The 26,105-nt window shown below is 35.4% G+C and overlaps 3 protein-coding genes across 7 annotated transcripts in view; 2 read left to right on the top strand and 1 right to left on the bottom strand.

Moving 5' to 3' along the window:
• Positions 1–1,378, bottom strand: part of LOC128017334 (A-kinase anchor protein 13) — a 69,980-nt gene extending 68,602 nt beyond the window's left edge. For all 5 annotated transcript variants that reach the window (XM_052602679.1, XM_052602680.1, XM_052602681.1 and 2 more), the window contains exon 1: positions 1,229–1,378. The gene's annotated coding sequence lies outside the window, so the exon portion shown is untranslated. The remainder of the gene's footprint in view (positions 1–1,228) is intronic.
• Positions 1,379–5,886: 4,508 nt separating this feature from the next.
• On the top strand, positions 5,887–18,518 carry LOC128017333 (synaptic vesicle glycoprotein 2B-like). Its single transcript, XM_052602678.1, has 13 exons — positions 5,887–6,030; positions 8,133–8,801; positions 10,194–10,374; positions 10,675–10,826; positions 11,139–11,272; positions 11,817–11,906; positions 12,066–12,179; positions 12,382–12,470; positions 13,420–13,584; positions 14,118–14,251; positions 14,352–14,555; positions 14,632–14,791; positions 17,361–18,518. Exons 2-13 carry the CDS (start codon positions 8,342–8,344, stop codon positions 17,542–17,544), a joined length of 2,067 nt encoding a protein of 688 aa, XP_052458638.1. The 5' UTR covers positions 5,887–6,030; positions 8,133–8,341; the 3' UTR covers positions 17,545–18,518.
• A 2,550-nt stretch (positions 18,519–21,068) lies between these two features.
• mespba (mesoderm posterior ba) lies at positions 21,069–22,837 on the top strand. Its single transcript, XM_052600834.1, has 2 exons — positions 21,069–21,773; positions 22,602–22,837. Exons 1-2 carry the CDS (start codon positions 21,069–21,071, stop codon positions 22,653–22,655), a joined length of 759 nt encoding a protein of 252 aa, XP_052456794.1. The 3' UTR covers positions 22,656–22,837.
• Positions 22,838–26,105: the final 3,268 nt, after the last annotated feature.

Genomic DNA, 26,105 nt, shown 5'->3' with positions numbered 1-26,105 from the left:
TAAGAACTCCAAGCTGAGTCCATCAGAGCTCATAGAAGCATTTTTTCAGCATATTACATGTATCAAACGTACAGAAAAGCACAGCTAAATCTTCATGCATGTCCAGTGCATGGCAGGTTAGGTCACAGCGCCGATTACTGCGAGCTAAATGCAGCTTTGTGTTTGGCAGCAGATAAGAGCTGTGTGATGTCATGGGTGGGGGAGGATGAGGAGGCTGTGGCTCAGGTGTCTGTTTCCAAAAGCACTTGAGTAACAGAGGCCATTGCTGCTTGCTGTGCTGCCTGATGCCTGTCTGGTTAATGTTCTCCTACCTGATGCTCTCAAAACCTGCAGTTATTGCTGTTTGCTCCTGCTGCTTTACTCCCTCAGGGAACGTGTCCCTTGTTTATAGGTCAACATTTACCTGTATTGCCTTACTGATGTCACATTGTGAAAACTGGAGGAGGAAACTCTGCCAAGAAACACTAAAAACAACAAACATGACTAATCAATAGATATGATAAATGGGTCATTCCACCAGAGACTGAGAAACTACCATAAGTTTCAAGAGAACGTCTCTGCATTGGTGAACTGACTTGAATGAAAAATGTTACGCTTCAATTAAAGCAATGCATTTTCATATGCTACCACAATACACCAGACTAATAAATAAATAAATCAACAAAGAAACTTCTATCTAAAAGGTAAATGCCTATGTTTCAGATGTAGCTGTGTTAAACTGCATTATTTTTCAGTCTAAATATGAAAGTGAGAATAAAACACAAAAGAAAAATTTTTTTTTTTCAACCCTTTATTTATGAATAAATATAATGTAAATTTACAGCTCAAAACTTTTTTGATTATTATTGCATTGAAGGCTTTTTTTTTTTTTTTTTTTTTTTTTTTTTTGATTTAGGCTAAAAAAAATATCACAATTTTAGATGCTAAAGATATAAATTCAGTTTTCTGAATATATTTTGAATAAACACTTGTCATTAGGCGAATTGGTACAGTCTGTACACCTGCTGACTTTTTAACAAGATGAATCGACAGTCAAATTTTATTTCTTTATAACCGATAAAAAAACATTTCTAAACATTAAACTTGTTTTGATGTTTGCCCTTTTAAAACCACGTCCGTGATAATACACGCCGGGTATTTCCAGAAAGTATAACTAAACAAAAGCTGTCAAGCATTCACACGCCTCTATATTTCTCCTAGAATGCATGAAATAAACCACTTAACTTACCTCTTAACTACACACGTCTACCTCCGTAGTTTGCCTTTAGGACGCATGCGGATGCAAATAAACTGGAAACAAGTCGGATGAAATCCACTTTTCATGATACTCTTTGAGGAAACATATTAACCGTGATCTTTAACCAGTGAGAGGCAAACGCTGAGCTGATAATCAGAAAACTTCCCTATCAGTGTTTTTGCGTCTTCCAAGGGTGGCCCAGAAATCATAATCCACCATTGAAATACATTGAAATCTAAGGTCATTTTTTTCCTTAAGGCAGACGTTTGTAAACCGAAAAGCATAATCATTTGTATTTATTATATATAAGGAACAGAATATGGCAATCAAAGAGAAATCCGCTTCAGTAGTCTCTATAAAATTATCACACAAAATGCATCATTCTTTAATCACAAACGACTGTGATTGGTCCATTTTGATCAGCGGTGAGAAAATAATCAGGTATCATGTGACAAGGGCTGCGATATCGGCGTTTTGAATAATAAATTACTATTAACAATGACACTAAGAAAAGTTGCTATACAGTGAATTTAAACTACACAGTAAATAGTTAAAAAGTAACAATTATTATCTAGACCTTGCCCAATCACAGTCTAGCTTCGTGCCGTCTAAGCCACGCCCTTCCGATTTCACTCAGAGGAAACATCATGTGCGTCTCTACTATGTTCTCTGCCAGAGACGGTTCACGAGTTTGGTTTCTAATACTGGTAAATTAAGAGCGTTTTATTGATTATTTTCCCTTATGCACTTCTAATGTACCTTTCTTTTTTTTCTTTTCTTTTCTTTTCTTTGCTTTTTTTATTATTTTTTTTTTTATTTGAGGATGTTGAAACAAGTTGAATATTTTCAATCAGATTTGTCATCAGCAGCAGGTGTTTTATAGTTCATTGTGCCGCCCCCTGGCGATAAGTAAATAGACTGCATTTCAAAAACTCTTAGTGATATCTAGAAGTGAAACCAATTATATTAGCAGCTTGAGGTCAATTAGCAACAAATCAAATAATGTTCAAATGAATATGCTTCTAATTTTATATTCATTCTGTCAATATGAATAAATTTGCCCAGCACAGGGGTGTTCAAACTTGGGACCCCCTTGAAGGCAATAAGGGGTCCGTGAAAAGTGTATGTATATATTTATTTAGGCTATTTATTGTATAATATGTATGTTTAGGGCTGTCAAAGTTTGCGTTAAAGATATTAATAAAATACATTTATCATAATATTTCTTTACATTTAGCCCTATGTAGTTATTTAATTCCCCTTTTTAAAGACTAGTCAGAACTCAGTAGATGAATTGCTATTTTTTTTTATATTAATATATATATATATATATATATATATATATATATATATGTGTGTGTGTGTGTGTGTGTGTGTGTGTGTGTGTGTATATATATATATATATATATATATATATATATATATATAAACTTTTAAAAACTTTCAAAGCTAATATTTTTAAAAGAATAGTTGAACAATTTTAGTAAATTAACAAGCGAAATGTTTTATATTTATTTAAAAAAAATTACTAAGTTGAAAACATAATATTTAATATTTGTTTCTCATCCAGTAGCCACATTACATTTTCATACAACCAAATATATCAATGAGGTCCGCACAATATTTGGTGCCCTTAAAAAGTTTATCAAAACATATCCAAGATATCTTGCCCTGGAACCATTAGAGTCTAGATGAAAAGTGTAGTGTGAAAGAGTAGAAAAGTGTTTACGTCTAACACTATTAACCCTTTAAAAACAAATAATATTTCCTAAACATACTATTTGCATATATATAGTGAGGCACAGCTTGTGTGCATTGTGGATGGAAGTTCATTTCAGATCTTCGATGGCCTGTCCCCAGTGTGTTCAGAGAGCCCTCTCCCCCCAGCAGAGTTCTGAGGTTAATGATAAATAAGGAAACAGTGAAAGAAAAGCCTCTTCTGTGTGTGTGTCACACTGAGCTGCACTCACACACATAGGCAGAGATATGCAGAGTAGGGGGAAACGTGACGTGAATTTCAATATCCCTTCTGCAGTCCGTCGCTCCCAGTCTGCCACCAATGAAGAGAGATGGGAAACAAGCTTGAAACAATGAAGAACATTGCTGCCTTTGTCCCATCACAAAAGCTGTTTTGTATGTTGAAGGACATGCTGGAGGAGGAAAGTGACAGGGTGGGCTGTTAGACTCGGGCCAATTCTGTCAAAGTTGATTCATGCAGATTTGGAGATGTTTTATGGTTTGTCAACAATGTTGTTGTGTCTTCCCCTTAATTATGCATTCAAATATGACCTGTATTGCTACTACTGAAGATTTAAAAAGACTTTTAGGGTTATAAATAATTAAAAGGCTTTATAATGTAAGTTGTAGAAAAGCATTTTGTCTCCTTCACTCATTACTGATATAATTAACGATATTGTAAGTATATTTAACTTATTTTAATATATTTGTTTTTGTTTGATAAATCTATCTCTGAATAGAATGGTGTATAATGCTCATTTAGTTTTAATTTTATATGTATTGAATTTATTTATAGAATTTTGCTCAATATCAATATTGTGTGGTATTCCTGTGTTTTGAAAATAACGCTTCAATGTTTCTGACGATGTTTAAAGGTGTGAAATACACAGCCATTCTGGTAGGAAAGATTTTTCATGATTTTGATTTTGATTTCTTTGATCAAAAATAGAGTAAAAGAGGTGATTTTGTGAAATATTATTACAATTTAAAATAACTATTTTCTATTTGAATAGATTTTTTAAATGTTATTTATTTTAATGATGGCTAAATGATTTTTCAGCATCAGTAATCGGCTCTTCAGTGTCACATGATCCTTCAGAAAAAATGTGTGTGTGTGTGTGTGTGGGCATGTTTTTGTGACATATCAGGACACAACTTTGTATAATATAATGACATGGATATGACACAGGTATTACAAGGAGAGGGTGACTTATGAGGATATAACCCATGTCCCCATTTTTCAAAACGCTTATATATCATACAGACTGAGTTTTTTTTAGAAAGTAAAAATGCACAAAGTTTCCTGTGAGGGTTAGGGTTGGTGTAGGGTTGGTGAAGGGCGATAGAATATACAGTCTCTACATTATAAAAACCATTACGCCTATGGGATGTCCCGACTTTTCACAAAAACAAACGTGTGTGTGTGTGTCTGTGTGTGTGTGTGTGTGTGTGTGTGTGTGTGTGTATTTTTATATATGTATTAAAATTGACATGCTGCAAACTGCAAAATATGTAATAAATAGTAAGCAATTATATTCCATTACTTCGTTGCTATTGTCTTTCTCCAAAGAAACGCTAGATGGCGACTTTCTCTTTCCCTGTGGACTAAATTTGAGGATATATGAGCCTTCAGCCTTATTTCTCAAGTCTTTCAGTCTGGTGACTGGAACTGCGGTCACGCTCCTATCAGCTCTGACGGTTTTGATTGGGTCACTGTGGTTGTGACGCTCTACCGTCTTTCCTTCCCACCTACGTTCCACCGTTCGTGACCTCTGACCTCTGGAAAACAAGATAGACAGAAGACGACTGACCGAGTATGACACCAACACAAACAATCAAACACTGTCATCCAATAGAAGATATTTTCCCCTACTTGCTTACATTTTAATTTACAGACAGCTGATCCCTGGTAAATATACTCTGGCAAATATTATAATTTAAATATTAACAATGGTATTAGTAATCATAATAATAATTCGATCAACAAGGGATTAGTGCAACCTTAAATACCTGTGATTCAAAAATGAAATAATATATCATTAAATTAATAAGAATTACATTACATTGGAATAATAGGGATTATTAGTAACTTAAAGTTTTGGACATAAAATCAGTCCAGCAAAATGATGGATTAATTGGTGACAACAGGACATTAAATGTGGAGTATTAAGTGGTCAGCCACTGACAAGGTTTGAGAACAACAGTGTAAAACCAAGGGTTTGTGGAGGTAAAGCTGGTCTTATTGTAGATGAAGTTTAGATGAATTGGTGGGAGGGGAAAGTAAAGAGGCAGGGCAAGCAGAGAAATCACAGGGAATATGTGATCTAAAAATAGCCAGTGGTTCTGTTGGGGTGGAGCTAATCCTCTTTGCGGCAGAATTACTGGCTGTGGGATTAGGCAGCTTTACTGCAGGCAAGACTTCTACCCTCTATAATAGGCTACTGTCCTGGAGCAGGCCGTGCAAACCTGCGCGGAAAAGGACTTTTTACTTCAGCTAATTAGCCCATAATATGTCACTGATGTCAATCTGAGAAGGAAGTGATGTCAGCAATCTTCTGTGTCCTGAAAGAACACGTTAATAAGAGTTTGGAAAATGTTTGCTTGTACTGTTGGGGCTAGGAAAGCTAAATTATACATTTGGCCATTCAAAGGCAATAGTGCTGTATCTGAATAAATAAGTCAAAACATGATATTTTCTCATTCAATAACATCTCATTGATTACTTAAAGCATCAATTGCATAAGCATGTGAGGTAAATTGTTTAGCATTCATGATTTTACTGTATTCTCCACCCTAAAGCATGCTATAGCATCTGCTATGGACCAGCATGTGTTCTTTAAACTGGATTCTACCATTTGGTCTGGCAGCATCAAGTTTAGGGAGAATCCATCTGGATGAGCCGGAGGTGCTGATCATGAGGTCGACCCATAATCCTCTGGTCTGCCCACCAGCCTCCTGTTAAGGTGACATTTAGGGCTTGCCTTATGAAACTCTGCCAGGATTTTTCCTTTGGATTTATGTTGAATGCCATTAAACATAAAGGAATACTAATTCTGGTAAGTTCATTTCATTTCATTTAGATTTTAAGCTATTTTAAAACTTCTTTCAAAGCCTTTTGCTTTTAAATAATGCATGCAACTTTAAATGTCAGTAGTCCTACAAATTACAGATCACAACGGTAAAATTAATTAGAATTACAGTTTGAAAGTGACTGTTGCATGTTAGTATTTTGCAGATCTATAAAGCTGATGCAAAGCTTCATGACACATTGCCTTTTAGATGGTTTATTGACTTTTAGCCATTGACATTTTTTGCTTCCTGTCCTCCAATGCCATTATAATTATAAAATGACAATAGCTCTAAAATGAAATAGCCATTGAAACTCTATAGCAAGAGTATGTCACAAATGAACTTAGTTGGGAAGATTGTATAAACACTTCAGTTTAGCTTTCAGATGTTTGATATAGAAATGTTGGTTAATGTTTTAAATGCAATTTAAAATGTAAACAATGAATCATTATTATAATTAATTAATTGTCAATATTTAATATTGGTTAATATGTTAAATGAAATTTAAAACATACTGATAATTTTTTATATATATATTTTTTTTTTATGTGTAGCATGAATGCTCTGTAAATTGCGTTGGTTAAATCGTCTGCTAAATGCATAACATTTAAATGATATGAAATTTGAATGTGTATTCGATATATATCTGATATTGTGCCAGGACATGTATGTTCACACTAGTTTTAAATGCAGATGGCATTCAGAAGAATATCATGATCTAATCCCATAGAGCTAGCTGCGTGCATTCGCTAGGCTCGCTTTAGCTTATTTTGTCACAGTACAAGTCTAAAGTTACGTAATGCCCATCTGGGGCTGTCAGATCACAATGGATACTTGGGGAATGTAGATGTATCCTCTCAGTAATCACTTTTCTACTGCTTTTAATGTTTGGGCAAAGGACAATTGGGAATGGGTTGTTTTTTTTAAGTGTTGAAGAAAGCATTTCTCTGCAAACCAGTAAAATGTATGGATCTGGATTCAGTCATAGAAAAGCAAGAGAAAATATGCCACACGAAAAACTGTTTTTATATTATTTAGTGTGCATTGTCATAAAAGCAGACACATTTTGTTTTTTCTTGAAATGTATTTATCAGGTGCACAAAACTGTTCAATATAAAGTGCTTTGATTTCAGGTAGCAATGAGCTGGATGTGTTGTCTCTGGTGTGGTCAGATCAAATACCTTGGACTGGATAAGAAGGGGGTTTAGTATGAGGTCCAGTCTTGACCAATGAGAGTGTGGGATTATTGTCTTGTACTGTATTGTCTTGTGCTAAATGTAACCATTGTTTGTAAACATTTCAGAAGTTATTGGCAGCACATAAGCCTCGATGCTTTTAAAATTGTTTTCATTAAAAAGTATATTCACTATTTAAAACATTTTGATAAAATAGTTTGATGACAAGTAGGTTTACTTAAGTGTGTGCATTTTGTTGTCTAATTACATTATTTTTAAGTGTTTTTTTTTTCAATGTAAATTTGCATTTGTGGATAAAGACTTTTCCATATATAATGAGAACATATACCAAATTTTGAAATCAACAGTATACTCATAAAAAAATAAAACATCCTCTTTTTTAGAGTTGCAATTAAAAAAAAATAAAAATAAAGCCAAATCACACCAAAGAAGTATCTCACATTCACAGAAAACTGCTTACTTCCACATTGTAAAATAAATTGTATAATTTGAACGAGTTCACTCCTTCATGACCAATGAAAATAGCGAGATTCACATACGAATGACTAATGAGTTGGTTCTTACTAATGAATCAAACAGCGGGGCTAGTGCACTTATATCCCCAAATGAATAAAAAACCTATCGAATGTTTTATTTATTTTTTTTTTTATTAAAACACACACACAAAAAAGATTGTAAAAAGTAATTACCCTACAAGTTTGTGTGTAAACAAGTTTTGCAAGTCTCCCAAAAAAAACCTAGCAGCCCATTGAATGGACGGCACATTATGTCTCAGCCAGATTTTCATTCATGTAACATTAAATGTAGGCTATAATCAACCCTGAGTCACGTTTATGAGCTTATTTTTTCCCCAAAACTTTTCCTTTTTCTAACTAATGTTCTTTTTCTTTCAGGTTCAGCATGTGGCCTTGTGTAGAGTCAACTAAAGGGAACTAACTCATTTGCCGAATGTACTGAGTCCTTAACTTAAGCCAGGTGCAAATTTTATTTTAAGAAGTTTTGGATTTGGAACTGTCACCAAAGGCTCATAGATTTCTGAGGATTATGCTAATTTAGCATTTAGCTATTTTTGTCTTTGAGAAAATAAAAAATTCAGGCCAAAATGGATGACCCTTACCAAAACAATATAAACCAGCAGGGAGAAACATATCCCACATATGGAGGAGGAGAGTACACTTACCCCTATCAGACAGACTACCCTCCTCAGGAGGAGGAAGATGCTGCTAGTGATGTCACCGAGGGGCATGATGAAGATGAGCAGATGTACGAGGGCGAGTACCAAGGCATCCCTCATCCGGACGAGATCAAGGAGGCACGGAGAGCCGCCCGAAGGGAGGCCCGCATGAAGGCCAGGATGGCAACTGATGTGGAGGAGGAAACATTGCCTGAGCAATACGAGTCCATCATGGAAGACTGCGGCCACGGCCGCTTCCAGTGGACCCTCTTCACGGTGCTGGGTCTGGCTCTGATGGCTGATGGGGTGGAGTGCTTCGTAGTGAGTCTCGCCCTGCCCAGTGCTGAGAAGGACATGTGCCTGTCGAATGCTGACAAGGGCATGCTGGGTGAGTGAAGGAGTGGGGATCAGAATCAGCTTCGTTTCTGATCAGACAAAATCAAAAAATGTTCAACGCAATGTTTTCTGAACTAAAAGCTAAATGTGCAGTAAATATTTTTGGGCTGGGAAAATGATAGCAAATATAAATGCTCCTGCTCTCACATACTTTTGAAGAATATCTACACTGCGGTACTTCTAGTGTCTCATATATGTGTGTATAAATATTACATTTATATAAATAATAGTAATTAATATAATTATTTTTCCCCTCTATTATTATCAATATTATTATTATTACATAAATAATACAATTACATTACAAAAAGAGAAGAATAAAAATATATATATGCTGTTTATAAGTTTGGAACTTTTTTAAATGAAATTAATACTTTTATTCAGTTAGGATGCATTAAATTGATCAAACGTGGCAGTAAAGTCTTTTATAATGTTATCAAAACGATTTCAAATAAATGCTGTTCTTTGAAACTTTCCATTGATCAAAAAATCCTGAAAAAAAAAATACTGAGCAGCACAACTGTTTTTTAACATTTAATAATAAGAAGAAATATTTCTGAAACACCAAATCAGCACGCTAGAATGAAAAATCAGCTTTGCCATCTCAGGAATAAATTACATTTTAAAATACGTTTACATAGAAAACAATTTTGATTATTCATAATATTACTGCTTTTACTATATTTTTTGATAAACTTTTAAATGTTAGAATATAATTATTGTTTGACACTACATTCTGATTTCTGACCAAATATTGCTAATCAGAATTAGAATATTTTCTTTATTTTCAAGCAGACATCAGATCCAATGTGCACCCTGCAGTATATCTCCCTGTCCTGTTTTTTGGGTGTCGGTGAAAGCCTACGGCACGCGATCAAAGAAACATTCTCATTTGACCTGTGCTGAGCAGGAAGAGTTTCAATCAGGGATGAAAGTTGTCTGCTGTCTGATGTGTAATCCACAGGGAGGTTCATAATCCCTGCCACGTGCCTGATAATCACTAATCCCATTCTCTAATTAGCTGTTTGAGACAGTGTGTGTGTGTGTGTGTGTGTGTGTGAGAGAGAGAGAGAGAGAGTAGCAGACCACTGATAAATTCAGAGACAGCGTGTATTATTCTGACGCTTTGTTAAATACTGATTGTGATAAAGATCGCAAGTTTGTCCAAACTAATAGGATTTGTCACACAAAATTAAAATTCTGTCATCATTTATTCATCCTTTATTCAAAACCCATATGACTTAAAAATGAAAGGGAAAAAAAAGACAAAAATGCTACTAACTTTCGTTTTTTAACATTTGATTTCCAAAGTAGTTGGAGTATTCATTTTGCTGTCCTGTGTTATTGTTCCTCAGTAGCTGACTGTGTGGCTCTGTGTGTTCAGGTTTAATAGTGTATGTGGGGATGATGATCGGAGCTGTCCTGTGGGGCGGTCTGGCTGATAAACTGGGCAGACGACAGTGTTTGCTCTACGCTCTGGCCATCAACTGTATCTTCTCCTTCCTGTCCTGTTTTGCACAGGGCTACGGGATCTTCATCTTCTTCAGACTCTGCTCAGGAATCGGGTGAGACTCTCCAAAATCAGCAGGGATTCATTTATGGCTATGCACTTCCGTTCAAAAGTCTGGGGTCGATAACCCTTTTTAATGTTTTTAAAAAGAAGTCTTAATGACCCCATACTTTACCGTGGTAGCGTACATAAACTTTTTGCATTCATTTAAAATTAATGTTAATGTTAATTAGAATTAAATTGCTGTAGAGTACAGCTAAGACGGATTCACTCACTATACTGGCTTTATGGATAAATTGAATCTGATCGGTCCATTATATGATATTAAGACACAGTCTCTGGTGATCTCCTGCAGGATCGGCGGCTCAGTCCCTGTCGTGTACACGTACTTCGCTGAGTTCCTGCAGATGGATAAGAGAGGAGAACATCTCAGCTGGCTGTGTTTGTTCTGGATGCTTGGAGGACTGTATGCTTCCTTCACCGCATGGGGAATCATCCCACATTATGGTCATCCATTAGAAATCATAATAATTCATTTATAATAATGGCAGTTAATGCAATTTTTTAATGCAATTTTGAAAGCACGCTTGAAACAATAATTGCAGTGTGCAAAGAACTGATATATTCCATTTGAATGAGCCTTTTATGAATGTTAAGTCCCAGTGTAGGACTTTGTAGCTGAAAGCAATAGTGTGTAAATCTATAACAATATCAGATGCTGTCTGGAAGTAGCTGGACCTACCAAAACCACATGTCAAGATTTCATGTTGTGATGTTTTGCCTGAAGTTTGTAAGGGTTCGGGTTGTTTTTCGTCTCAGGCTGGGGTTTCAGTATGGGGACAGAGTTCCAGTTCCACAGCTGGAGGGTGTTTGTGCTGGTTTGTTTCCTTCCCTCTGTGGCTGCTCTCGCTGGACTGGTGTTCATGCCAGAAAGTCCCCGTTTCCTCCTGGAGGTAACATGATGGAGTGCATGATAGTTTACTAGGCATACAGGATTTTAGCACTTTTTTTTTTTACATACATACATAAATGAAAAAATTATATATATATATATATATATATATATATATATAGTTTTCCCTCTCAAATTCCAAAATGTTATTGAAATTTCATGGAAAGTTATTTCATTTGATTTTCAATGACATTGTGACATTATTAACATCATGACAAATCAGTAAATCTGAGTAAAAAAGCACGAAAGCCTGAACACAAAATATTTTCAAACGTCTTTATTCAGATGCCATAATAATACAAGAGTGCCCAGTGTACAATAAAAAGTGCGCAAAGACGAAACATTTTCAATATCACATCTTCATCGTTGTCTAAAACAGTAAAATGCAAATAACATGTCAATGAAATAGAATGTATAGTGAAGAATTCATTTCTGTAAATTATCTGTTGTTTTGTAAAGTCCTATTGTGTAAAAATGAGTTCAAATAATAATTGGTGTGCACCCTGTTAAATATTTATTGATTGTACTTTATTTTATTTTTTCAGAGCGCACGACACGATGAGGCCTGGATGATCCTGAAGCAGGTTCATGACACTAACTGGAGAGCGAAGGGAGAGCCAGAGAGAGTGTTTCAAGTAAAGATGTTTACTTTAAACTATTACAGAGCTGACCCTGGTAAAACAGCTCATATCCATGTCTGTAATGAGTTTACTGAGTAAAGGCTTGATTTTTATAACTATAAATAAATCCACTTACATGCTCTGACTTAGGAAATAAATCCCTCTCTCTTTCAGGTTTCACAGATCAAAACTCCTCAGACACAGGATGATGAGTTCATAGAGATTCAGAGTGAAACTGGCACTGCCTTCCAGAGATTCATGGTCAGACATATGACTCTGGTTAAACAGGTATGCACCTGAATGATGGCTAAAAGTGTAAGGCTTGTTGAGGAGGAGAGGTGTACTATTACCTTTCCTTGAGTTCAGAAATACAGTTTTTGTCTGGCAGATGATAAAAGCATAGAAACATGCAATAAAAACATTGGATCTTAAGATGTTTTTTTTTTTTGCTAAAGCAAATGCAGTGAATGTTTCCTTTGTTTTCCAAAAGGTCATGAAGAACATGCTGTCACTCGCCGCACCTGATCTCAGAATCCATGGTTTGTTCATTGCCATTGTGTGGTTTACCATGGCCTTCAGGTGAGCAGCTCTTGATAGAGAAGCTTCATAGCCGAAAGAATAAAAAATAATAGTTAAGTTAAAAAACTTAAATATGCAAACAAATGTAAATAAAGAAATGCTTAAATACACAAATGCAATGCTAATATAATAAGTTGTAATTAATTATTTCAAACAATATTTAAAAACATATTAATACACTAATATTCAAAAATTTAGGGTCAGTGAAACTGTTTTATGTTCTTGAAAGTTTTTTTATGCTCACCAAGGCTGATTTTATTTTTGTTATTCAAACATATATGTGTATACAGTATATGTGTGTGTGTGTGTGTGTGTGTGTATACTGTATATATATAAATGGCTCTTTAGTTATAAGTTGAAAAGTATCTGGCTACTTAAGGAAGCGTGAAAGTGTTTCATTTTGTTGCATCAAGTGATTTTTTTGATGAATGAAGATCAAAAGAAGAGCATTTATTTGAAACAGAAATCTTTTGTAACATTATAAACCTCTTTACTGTCTCTTTTTATACATTTAATGCATCCTGGTGGAATAAAAGTATCCATTTCTTAAAAAAAAAAAAAAAAGTTACCCAAATTGTTGTGTATGATAAAATTGTTATCTATGTATTTATGCCTATTAAATATATGCCACGCACTAATTAAAAAACAAATATAATTTTATAATATAATTTTAATTATTATTATTTAAAGGTATTTTTCTGTGTATAATGCATTTTGAGTATATTTATAATCAACATTTCTCTTCTTGTTTCATCTGTCATCTTTAAAGATTATTTTGCCTGCGCTTCTGTGATTGCCTTCTTAGTGAAAGTTGCATGTCAGGCTGCCTAATGAAGTATCTTTAGTCGCCATCATGTCTGGAGCGTGTAAATAATGATCTCTCTGTAGGATGAAATGACTCCTTCAGCAGTAAACAACCTACAGTATAAATCAGTCTCCCTCCACACAGCTTTTACGGCCTGGGAGTGTGGTTTCCTGACCAGATCAAGCTCCTCCAGTTTGAGGAGTTCGAGTCCAATGTCAAGATCTTTCATCGTGAGAAAGTGGAACGCTTTCATTTCAACTTCACTCTGCAAAATCAGGTCCACAAGGAGGGGGAGTATATCCATGACAGGTACATTTATTTATTCATTTACAGTAGTACACGTGCCAGATTTTTATCTTAACCCAACCGTCTCTCTGTCTTGATATATATGATGTTTTATAAAAATGAAGGACGATTGCAGGTACAAAGTTTGGGGTTGGGTAGGATTAAAAAAAAATAATAATTTCGAAAAAGATATTTTATGCTCACCGAGGCTGCATTTATCTGATCAAAACTCCAGTAAAAACAATAATATTGTGAATTATTATTACAATTTTCTATGTGAATATATTTTAAAATGTAATTTATTCCTGTGATCAAAGCTGTATTTTCAGCATCATTCCTCCAGTCTTCAGAGTCACATGATCTTTCAGAAATCACTCTAATATGCTGATTTGCTGCTCAGGACACATTTTTATTATTATCGATGTTGAAAACAGTTACACATATTTAATTCTGGATTCTTTGATGAATAGATATCTTGTGTATTAATATAAATATCTTAACTGTCACATCTCGACTTTTAGTCTGCCAATTGTCAATTTTTTTTACTTTTTGTACAGGTTTATCAACATAGAAATACGAAACGTGAAGTTTGAGGAATCACTCTTCGAGAACTGTTATTTTGAGGACATCAGATCAACAGACACCTTCTTTGAGAACTGCACTCTTAAAAACACGGTCTTCTACAACACTGGTATTGAATGTGTTATATATTAACCTCGAGTCCTTTAGATATTCCAATGATTATTTGGGGTTTCTGTTATTTTACTGTGTTTTTGTCACGTTTCTCGCAGATCTGTGGGAAGATTCCAAGTTCATTAACTGTAAGCTGGAAAATACGACATTTCTGCACCCCAAAAAAGGCTGCCATCTAAATTTCCAAGAGGAAAATGACGTCCTGATCTATCTAGTCAGCTTCCTGGGCAGCTTGTCTGTATTACCGGGCAACATCATAGCAGGCCTATTAATGGATAAAGTAGGACGACTTAAGATTATAGGTGAGTGTTACACAAGACTGTTATGGATTTCAATGGGTTTATAGTATCTAAATGACTTGTGTGTGTGTGTTTGCAGGGGGATCCATGTTATGCTCCGCTGGCTGCACGTTCTTCGTGCTCCTGTGCTTCAGTCAGTGGGCGGTCGTCCTGTTCCACTGCCTCTTCTTCGCAGCCAGTGCCGCAGCTTGGAACGGCATTGAGGTCATCACAGTGGAGCTCTATCCAGCCTCCAAAAGGTACAAAAGATCTGTCTCCAAAAGACATTTCTAATGTTTCAAATTCATACAAGACAGATGAGAAAACATTTGAAAGCACTTGTTGAATTACACTAAAATATTTTTTTTTATATTTTGAATGAAGCCTCTTATGTTCACCAAGGCTATATTAATATTGTGCAATATTATTACAGGTAAAAAAAAAAAAATGATATTTAAATATATGTAATAAATTATTTTATTCCTGTGATGCAAGGCCGAAATGTCAGTCTTCAGTGTCACATGATGCTTGATGTTTTGGATCTCAAAAAAAAAAGAAAAAAAGTCTTATTTACATTAATATTGTAAGTAAAATTGCTGGTTGATATTTTTTATGAAAATTGACACTTTTTTTTCAGAATCCTGCTAAATAAAAATTTGAAAAGAACAGCATTTATTGGAAATATTTATAATTATAAAGCTCTTTACTGTCAATTTTGATCAAATTAGTACGTCCTTGCTGAATTAAAGTAGTAATTTCCTTATTTAAAAATCATACTAATCTGAATCTTAAATGGTTTGTACACAGTAGAATAAATCCATTATGGATTTCAATAATTCAAATTCTTTACCTATGATACTGTGGTCAACATGTAAAGCATAATTTACAGTGTGTACAGAAAGTGTTCAGACCCCCTTAAATGTTTTACTCTTTGTTATATTGCAGCCATTTGCTAAAATCATTTAAGTTCATTTTTTTCCTCATTAAATGTACACACAGCAACCTATATTGACAGAAAAACACAGAATTGTTGACATTTTTACAGATTTATCAAAAAAGAAAAACTGAAATATCACATGGTCCTAAGTATTCAGACCCTTTGCTGTGACGCTCTCATATATATATAAATCGTCCATTTCTTCTGATCATCCTTGAGATGGTTCTACACCTTCATTTGAGTCCAGCTGTGTTTGATTATACTGATTGGACTTGATTAGGAAAGCCACACACCTGTCTGTATAAGACCTTACAGCTCACAGTTCATGTTAAAGCAGATGAGAATCATGAGGTCAAAGGAACCGCCTGAAGAGCTCAGAGACAGAATTGAGGCAAGGCACAGATCTGGCCAAGGTTACAAAACAATTTCCCAAGAGCACAATGGCCTCCATAATCCTTAAATGGAAGATGTTTGGGACGACCATAACACTTCCTAGAGCTTGCCGTCAAGCCGAACTGAGCTATCGGGGGAGAAGAGCCATGGTGAGAGAAGTAAAGAAGAACCCAAAGATCACTGTGACTGAGCTCCAGAGATACAGTCGGGAGATGGGAGAAAGTTGTAGAAAGTCAGCCATCACTGCAGCTCTCCACCAGTCGGGGCTTTATGGCAGAGCGGCCCAACAGAAGCCTCTCCTCAGTGCAAGACACATGAAAACCCCTGTGGAGTTTGCTAAAAAACACCTGAAGGACTTCAAGGTGGTGAGAAATAATATTCTCTGGTCTGATGAGCTCAGGATAGAACTTTTTGGCCTTAAATCTAAGCGGTATGTGGAGAAAACCAGGCACTGCTCATCACCTGTCCAGTACAGTCCCAACAGTGAAGCATCATACTGGTTGCAATCGAGGGAAAGATGAATGCGGCCAAGTACAGGGATATCCTGGACAAAAACCTTCTCCAGAGTGCTCAGGACTTCAGACTGGACCGAAGGTTCACCTTTCAACAAGACAATGACCCTAAGCACACAGCTAAAATAACGAAGGAGTGGCTTCACAACAACTCTGTGACTGTTCTTGAATGGCCCAGACAGAGCCCTGACTTAAACCCAGTGAGCATCTCTGGAGAGACCTGAAAATGCTATCCAAAATGCTGGAGGAATGGCAGAGGATCCCCAAATCCAGGGGTGAAAAACTTCTTGCACCTTTCCCAACAATACTCATGGCTGTATTAGATCAAAAGGTGCTTCTACTAAATACTGAACAAAGGGTCTGAATACTTAAGACCATGTTATATTTAAGTATTTCTTTTGTAATAAATCTGCAAAAATGTCAACAATTCTGTGTTTTTCTGTCAATATGGGTTGCTGTGTGTACATTAATGAGAAAAAAAAATTAACTTAAATGATTTTAGCAAATGGCTGCAATATAACAGAGTGACAAATGTAAGGGGGTCTGAATACTTTCCGTACCCACTGTGTATATGCGTGTATATATATTACCATATTTAATTATATACCTTATTTATGAAATTGAGGCTGTTAGAGTGTTTTGTTAATCTATTTACCTCTTGTTGTTTATTATTATTATTTAGTTCCTTCTTTAATTCTCTTGTTTATCATTTTCTGAAGTGTCAAGTAGTCTATCTGAACATTTTTTAAGGTCTATAAGTTTGCAAATTTACACACCTACTTTGTACAATGTTTTTGTCTGTAAATTTGTAAAATACATTTTTTCACTATGATATGAACAATCAGGGCAAGACAACAGTGCACCGTATTAAACAACATGAACCGCTATCCCTCCTAACCTCATTAACTGTACATCAAATGAAACATGATGCTGACTCTGAATAAAGCTATGAAGTGTGTTTAACTCCTCCATGGTTTGTGTCCTCAGAGCCACAGCTTTCGGTGTGCTGAATGGCACATGTAAACTGGCAGCTATCATTAGCACTTTCATCTTCGGCAAGTTTATCGGCATCACCAAGATCGTCCCCATCATCCTGTCCTTCTCAGCGCTGGTGTGCGGAGGACTGCTAGCGTTTAAGTTGCCTGAGACACGAGAGGTCATTCTTCAGTGAAAAAGCCAAACTCCTCAAGGCCTCAGCGTTGGGTCCAGCTGGACACTGGATGACCGCATGCTGGACAGTTGAACACTTCCAGCAAAAGAGAGAGCTGAGTCACGTCAAGCTGATATGTTAGGACCACTGTAACCTAGTATTACTTTAAACTAGAGTTGTAGAGCATATGTTTGTTTAAAGTGTTCACAGTGGCTATATTTTGAATAAGGAATCCAAATGTGGAACTATATTTGCTATAATCACACAAAATGATTTAGAGGTGAGTGCTAATATCAAACCCCCTTTTTATATTGGAACAAATAGTAATTTTAATATGTAAAAATTAAGCTGTTTTTGCTTTTTTGCAACAGAAATCTTTATCACCAACGTAATTTGCTCACCAGATTTTGGTCATCTGCTAGTTTTTGTTGTGTTGTATTTGTTAATGCTGTGGTATACTGTATATTTATTTCACATTAGATAATTATATTTTTACTTAGTTTTAACTTAGTGGATTCGCGTCTTTTCAAATATTGTTTTTAATGCCTTTTAATTCGAAAATGATCATACTACATCAGAATGACGTTGTTTGTATGAAGATAGACATTTTTTTAATTTGACTTATGTGCAGTGTGTATAATGCTCATTTCCTGTGAGGGAAATATGTAGATTATGTGATTTAGATTTTTTTTTTTTTTTTTTTTCTGTTTTGAACGTGTGAGTAGTAATTATGAAGGAATGGTTCTAAAATAATTGTTTTACGTCTTTCTTTTTTCCACTTTCGACTGCAGAAAAGGTTATTCAAATGTATTTTGTTTTAAGAGGTCAACACTGATTAAACGCTACAAAAAGGCATCCACAGTAAGTCTTGCTAGCTTTATGTCAAATCTAAAATATATTCTTTTTATATTTTATGTTCAACAATTTAAACAAGGATCAAATTATTGTTTGTTCTGGTTTGTGATGGTATAAAAATAAAATCTAAAACAATTTTACTTTTGATTTTCAGTGATTTCTCAGCACAATATAATGAAAGTGGGAAAGAAAATGAGAAAACCACAGTATTTTTGGTTTTAGATTTAGTTCCCATGCTTCTCGGAGTATGTGCACATGGAAAGGCGCTTGTAAAAACAAGGCCAGGGCTCACGTGTGAATCAGTCACACCTCTTGTTATGCTCGCTCACTTGTGCAAAGGTGTGAAACAAAAATCTAATATACCAAGTTAAAAAGTAACTAAGTGCAGTAGCTAAAGTCAAAGCGGTTAACATGCAATTTACCAAATGTACAAATGCATTCATGTATGTATCCACTGCAAATACAAGCATGAGGAAGAGATATTTTAGTAGTGTTTCTGTGGGAGTTTGATGGAAAGAGACACACAGGTGCCAGCTTCACTCATTCTACGGCAGTACAGAGGTGCCAAATCTAGCACGCTGCTCATTCACTCTCACACCACAGAAAACAGAGAGGGCAGCCTGGAGGTCACCGAGCTCGGAGAATCCATTCTCAAGAAATGAATCGTGAATGAAAATGTTCATGGTTACCTGGTTAGATTAAAACTGTGAGCGCACACTAGTCTAAACTATTGAGATAGGCCTACACACAAATGCTAATTTTTATTCTTCGAAAGCCTCTGTGGTACTGATATGATAACATCATTGGAAATCACTTTATTGTAAGAAACACCGGTTATCAGATATGGATAAGCTGTTTTGTGGAACTGGTTTAAAGTTCCGGCGTGCTTGTGTTTATACACAGTTGCGTAAAGACAACATGATGTCATTGTCACACACCTAAAATAAGCGGAGGCTTTTGAGTGAGCAGAGGAGGCCCGGCCGGCTTGAGAACAGTGCAGCTGGCGGATTCAATGAAGGAGCATCTGTTAGGCTTGAAACAACCACATGTGACGACCCCAGGCTGGACTCCGCTTCACCCACGGTGAAAGCTAATCCGGCGATCCACAGCGCAAAGTTGATGTTTTTCCTCAGTGACCAGTACGGATCAGCTCCAGGCCTGGCAAAGAGGATATCATCCTCTTTTGGAAGGCCAAACAAAGTAGTTTCACTTTAACAGTGAAACACACAGCGTCTATACGACAATGCGGTGGAGGCAACAACAATACTACAACGAGAATAAAAGTTACATCTTCTTTCTTTGCGTGAACATCTGGGAAGCATTATGCAAATCTTCCTACATAGTGACGTAGAGATGTGGACTTTAATAAAGAATATCTCTTTGGATTTGAGACTTTAGTTTTTGCAACTTTGCAACAGATCTTCTTCATGCACCAAAGAGCTTGTAACCCTCCAAAGAGAAAGAAAAAAATAATAATTGCATCATATGACCCCTTTAAACTGATAGGTTGTGGAATGCATAAGAAGTTTCTTAACAGCCGGTCACTTAAACATAAAAAAAGTCTTTCCATTTCCATATTTTCAGGTTACATTTAATATAATTAGTCCTATATATTAATATTTTTCCATGTGATAAAATTATATTATCTAAGTAAATATAATTAATTTTTACTATGCATTGTTCAATCAATCAGATATAATTTGTTTTTTTGTAATGTCCTCATTATCACTTTGAATCTCTAAATTCCCACTTCACTGACCACAGTGACCACAGTCGACCACTAAACTGCAAACCTGCTCACCAGTGTGTGTGAATGTCACACCTCAAGTGCAGTCTGCTAATGGAGTTTCCTAAGCATCATTAAACATCATTAAGGTCAATTATGCTGTTTAGCTCTTTGAAATACAACTCCATACAGACAACTAGCAGCAGTTTTGAATTATTGAGCTGAGGACTGGGACTGTATCATATATATATATACCACTGATAGTGGGAATCATCAAATGATCAAGCTCAACTGTTTTACATTAGTTTGTAGTTTAACCTAAAACTAAATGACATAAAAGTACTATTGAAGCATGCTTATTTGATATTCATTATAAGATTTAGGGTCAAGATAGTTCAAAGAAGTTTCTTATGTTTACCAAGACTGCATTCATTTGAATAAAAATACAGTAAAAACAATAAAGCTTATTATTACAAGTTAAAATAACGTGATGCGTTTTTTCTTTGTTGAATCGAAAGTTCGGAACAGCATTTGTTTTTATATACATATCTTTTGTAACATTATAAATATCTTTACTGTCACTTCTGATTTATTTATGCTTCCTTGCTGAATGAAAGTATTTCTTCAAAAATTATTATTTCCTTTTTTTTTGTGAATCATCAGAAGTAAGTTTCTTAGATAAATTAAAATCGATTAAACAGAAACCACATTGTTTGGTGGGTTGCACGAGATGAGTATTCTGGGAGAGTTGCTGCACTAGTTTGTTGTTTTGAAGAGGAGTCAAAATTCACACCTCTGCTCCTGTGGCCTCTCGGAGTCTTTCCCAGACAGATCCAGGCCGAGTCCTGGGGTCAGAGAAACAGCGATGGCTACCACAAGCCTGCAGAGGTGTCACCTCGCACCTCTGAGTCCAACATATAAACCTCCAGCCCTCCATCCCTTCATTCACCCTCAGATTCACAGTATGGAAAGCTCAAGCCACAGCCAGCAGAACCAGTGGAGCTGCTCAAGCTCAGAGTCAGAGTTTTACAGTGTTTCCTCTCCAGACACCGTTTCGCCGAATGCATCCATGGAGCGGGGCTTCTCTCCGTCCCACCAGGCCCAGCCTGCATGCTCAAAATCAGTCAAACCTGCAAGCATCGTCAAGAGGAAACGCAGATTAAGGCTGAAGAACCCGAGCGAGCAACGGCAGAACGCTAGTGAGAAGGAGAAGTTGAGGATGAGGGATCTGACCAAAGCTCTCCACCACCTCAGGACCTACCTGCCGCCGTCTGTAGCTCCCGTAGGCCAAACGCTGACCAAGATCGAGACGCTACGGCTCACCATACGCTACATCTCGTTTCTGTCTGCTCAGCTGGGTCTCAGTGAAGAAGAGCTGAACCAAAGGAGGAACGTGAACTCCAGCAGCTGCTCATATTCTCCAGAGATCGTTGGTTATTTTCAGTACAGGACTATGGCTGGAGACTGGGTTGCGGCGCAAGGACAGGGTTATGGGCATTATGAAGGACAGTATGAAGGTTTCTCTGCTCACACAGGGCAATCTGATGAGATCAGCATGGATCAGTATGACGGTTCCTCACAGCAGCATTCAACAGAGCAAATCTTCTCTGCAAATATAGACGGCTTCCTCCAGTCACAACAGTGTGCTCAAACAACACAGACCTACCAGGTAAGTAAATAATACTTATTTTTTTATGAATGATAAAATAACTATATATATTTTTTATTATTATTTATTGTAGTATAATGTCATTTTTTTATTTAAATATAATTTATAATATATATTTTATTTTATTTTAATATTAAATAAATAATATTTCATATTAAATTAAATAACATTTAATAAATATAATATATAATTATACTTTTAAATATAAAGCATGTATATAGAAATTTTCTAATATATATATATATATATATATATATATATATATATATATATATATATATATATATATATATATATATATATATATATATATATATATATATATAGTGCACAAGCAGTAAAATAATCATCAGAGTCAAAAATAAATCAATAATTGCCAGACCCCTTTGCATCAGCGCCACTAGATGTCGCAAAACACCAGGTTAAAGATCATTTGTGTAAGTTTGTATTTTTAGATACTGCAAGTGTGACTAGTGACTATTTTCACTTTTTCAACACTTTAAATAACCCATAAATAAATAAATGTAATAGTAGAAAAGTTAATAAGGAAATAAATAGCTTGAAATTGAAATAAAATGAGTTTTAAATTTTTATCTATCCATGTAACTATCTACATGTTTATCAGATATATTTGAAATGTATTTATTCATGGCAAAATATTATATGAATTCAAATTGCCTTTTTATATATTTGTTTTGAGCATTGCACACAAGGCATTTTTTCTCCACCATCAGTGCCATGCGATTAACAGCTGGAAATGAACAAATCAAGCAAGCTAATTTATTTAGATATACTGTACCCTAACCAATTCTCTATCCTGTACGTTAGGTTTATGGCAGAAACTTTGGCCATCATCTTGTTCCTCGATCTTACTGGAGCTGACAGCAGAATATGACGTCTACTGTATTGTTTACAGTAAATGAACGTGGCTGTTCGGCTTCCTATCTTGTGAAAGCAATAAATGTGAACCAGAGTTCATACTGTTAGTCTTATAATGTACGTTATATATGTTATCCATGTATGTCTTGTGTAAATACAAAACTATATTTGATATGTATTTATAATAAAACATGTATTATTACAATATTTATATTTTGTTATTTAGAAATTCTTTCACATGTTGATTTTATATATATATGTATATATGTCTATGTATATATATATATATATTTTTTTTTTTTTTTTTTTTTTTTTTTTTTTTACAGTAATTCCAAATGGAACAATAATATAACAGGGTATCTGCAGAATTTTTTTTATCAAGTTTAAGACTTTTTAAGACATGTGCAAATAAAATGAATACCATATAAACGAGATAGGGCAATGTGTATGGTAACATATTAAACTGTGAAATGACATTAAATTAAATAGCTGCTAACTGCCCATTGCTGAGATGTTCAATAAGATTCACATCAAGGCTCATTGAAGGCCACTTCTCAAAACTCTATAATATTTTGGAACAAAGCAGCCCTGAAACAAAACCAATCCTTCATGTTTCATAGTAAGTTTCATTTAGACCTCATGTGACTTGCCAAAAAGCTTTACTTTCTTCTCATTCGTCCAAAGGACATTCTCTCAAAAACATTGTAACTTGTCAGTATGCATTTTAGACAAATCCAATCTGGCTTTGTGTACAGTTATGTGTATGTGCTGCTCCTTAGAGGATGAGAATCATATTTTTCATTCTCATTTGTTTTTTAATGCTTCAAAATATACTGCTGATTCATAAATATTAAACCTGTCAAAGTTAGATGGATACAGTAGATCACACAAAAATGAAAATCTGTCATTAATTACTCACCCTCATGTTGTTCCAAACTCTTAAGACCTTTATTCATCTTCAGAACACAAATTAACATATTTTTGATGAAATCTGAAAGTTTTCTGACCCTGAGACAGCAGGGGAACTACCAGATCAGATCTCTGTGTGTAGCACTGGCTGCTGTCAGACTCCTTGTGCATACAAATATCTCACTGGACTATTATTGGCAAAAGAAAAGTTCTAAACTTATATTTCCTATTGAGATACTATAGCAAAATATAGAAATAAGTATATATTTATATATATATATATATATATATATATATATATATTCCTATTGAACATCTATTTGCTCATGAAGAGCAGCACAAACTGCCTGTACACTGAGAGATACAGAAATCACTCCACTGCAGTATTTGCCTTTATTGGTTGTTCAACTAATTATTGGGTTAAAGGTCACATCATGTTGTTCCAAAGACCTCCGTTTATCTTCAGAACACAGTTTAAGATATTTTAGATTTAGTCCGAGAGCTCTCAGTAGGCTACCTCCATTGAAGCTGTGTGTACGGTATACTGTACATGTCCAGAAAGGCAGGAAAAACATCATCAAAGTAGTCCATGTGACATCAGAGGGTCCGTTGGAATATTTCCGTTGGAAAAATACATTTTGGTCAAAAAATAATAAAAATTATGACTTTATTCAGCATTGTTTTCTCTTCCGTGTCTGTTGTGAGAGAGTTCTAAACACATCAGTTCAATGATATCGGGTTCGCGAATTAATCATTCAAGGTAACCGGATCTTCTTGAACCAGTTCACCAAATCGACTGAATCGTTTTAAACGGTTTGTGTCTCGAATACGCAATAATCCACAAATGACTTAAGCTGTTAACTTTTTTAATGCGACCCGTTTTAAGCCTGGTTCACACTGGCCAGACAGAGGAAATGCGGCTAGAGACTTCTTAAAAAAAACATAACAAATTCTAACAGACCCTAAACCTTTGAACAGTGTGTAAAAATATCATGGCAATACACCAAAAGTCTTTACTGCTTGTTGGATAATATTTCACCCTCATTAGCTGTTTCCACATCTTTTTGCCTGTTTACAGTGTATTGCCACTAGAGGTTGTCAGTTATGTTCTGATTCAGTGAATCATGTAATTGTGCTGCATCAGAAAAAACCAAGCAAATGTGCCGTTTCCTGCTAATTTAACCAAAACAATGACCAGAAAGGAAACTACTTTGATCACAGATAATTTACTTGATATGTTGTAGTGTATTCCATCCAACCCATCCGGCCCTGATCCATCAGATGTAATGTGTATTCAGTCTGTGACAGATGAAGCCTATTGCTGCTAATAAAGTTCAACTGACTGTGAAAAGCCTGTTCACACCGCAAAGTCTAGCCACAAATGTAGCCGTTGAGACCCCCCTCACAATACTCATGTCCTAATGTGAGCGAGATGTATTTTGTATGCATAGAACAGTTGTGTGTGATTTACAGTAAGTTGTGGAATTAGTCCACAAAGTTTATTTTCCAGCTCGTGAGGGATATTTGATGTGCAAATCCCAATGTCAAATACACACATTCGGCTCTTTCATCTTGGAAGGCAAATACACGATTAAAATGTGTGAATGTGTCACAATCACATGTTAATCGGCTCATAATCCCTTGGATGTTAAACAAAGTTAGAGGATAGCCCCCAAATTAAAGTGGGAGTTCACCTAAAAATGAAAATTTGCTGAAAATGTACCCATCAAAGATGTGGATTTGGCTCACCAATGGATCCTCCGCTGTGAATGGGTGCCGTCAGAATGAGAGTCCAAACTGCTGATAATTAACATAAAAATAAATCCATCAAACCCTTTGCTTCTGGCCAAAATAGTCTTCATCCATAATCCATATCCATCCATAGTCCATGCTTCATAATAACGCTTCTTTCGGTAAAAAAGTAATTCTTCAGTTGTTCTCTCACGTCTAAGTCCACTGACATATTTTTTTTAAACTGTTTTTCACTTGTTGTTTCACTTGATTTGGGCATATATCTTCCTGATTCAGATTAAATTACTTTTTCACTGGAGAAAGCAATATGATGGATAGAGGACTTTGTAGCTGGAAGCAAGTTTGAAGTTAAAACCTCATAATTATGGATTTGTTTCTTACAAACTTGCAACTTTTCCTGATGGACTGGAGTTGTGTTGATTACGTGTGGATAATTTTGATGTTTCTATCAGCTGTTTGGACTCTCATTCTGACGGCACCCATTCAGGATGCATTGGTGAGCAAGTGATATAATGCAAAATTTTTCCAATCTCTTCTGATGGATAATCAAACTCATCTACATCTTCTTTGGCCTAAGGGAGGGGGGAGTAAATTTTGAGCAAATGAATGAACTATTCCTTTAAGTTACATAAGACAGCCTCTCATTCTGGTAGTTTAGTTCGGTTTACCAAATTTCAATTTCATATCTACAATCTACAGTCGGGTGTGGATTCAAATAGAACTGAAAACCAGCATGTCTGTCAAAAATAGTGTTTTTATGATAAAGTTCATCAGAACTTTCTGAACCAACTC

This window comes from Carassius gibelio, chromosome A7 (assembly GCF_023724105.1).
Source record: "Carassius gibelio isolate Cgi1373 ecotype wild population from Czech Republic chromosome A7, carGib1.2-hapl.c, whole genome shotgun sequence".
NCBI lineage: Eukaryota > Metazoa > Chordata > Actinopteri > Cypriniformes > Cyprinidae > Carassius > Carassius gibelio.
The sequence above is the reverse complement of the archived record's forward strand: the minus strand, read 5'-3'. Positions and strand labels throughout refer to the sequence as shown.

Bases quoted from the DNA above. Each gene is read 5' to 3' on its own strand.
- LOC128017333 (XM_052602678.1), top strand. From the start codon at position 8,342: ATGGATGACCCTTACCAAAACAATATAAACCAGCAGGGAGAAACATAT. The intron at 11,907-12,065 runs GTAAAGATGTTT...TCTCTCTTTCAG, and splicing joins AGCCAGAGAGAGTGTTTCAA to GTTTCACAGATCAAAACTCC. The intron at 14,556-14,631 runs GTGAGTGTTACA...GTGTGTTTGCAG, and splicing joins AGGACGACTTAAGATTATAG to GGGGATCCATGTTATGCTCC.
- mespba (XM_052600834.1), top strand. From the start codon at position 21,069: ATGGAAAGCTCAAGCCACAGCCAGCAGAACCAGTGGAGCTGCTCAAGC. The intron at 21,774-22,601 runs GTAAGTAAATAA...CCTGTACGTTAG, and splicing joins AAACAACACAGACCTACCAG to GTTTATGGCAGAAACTTTGG.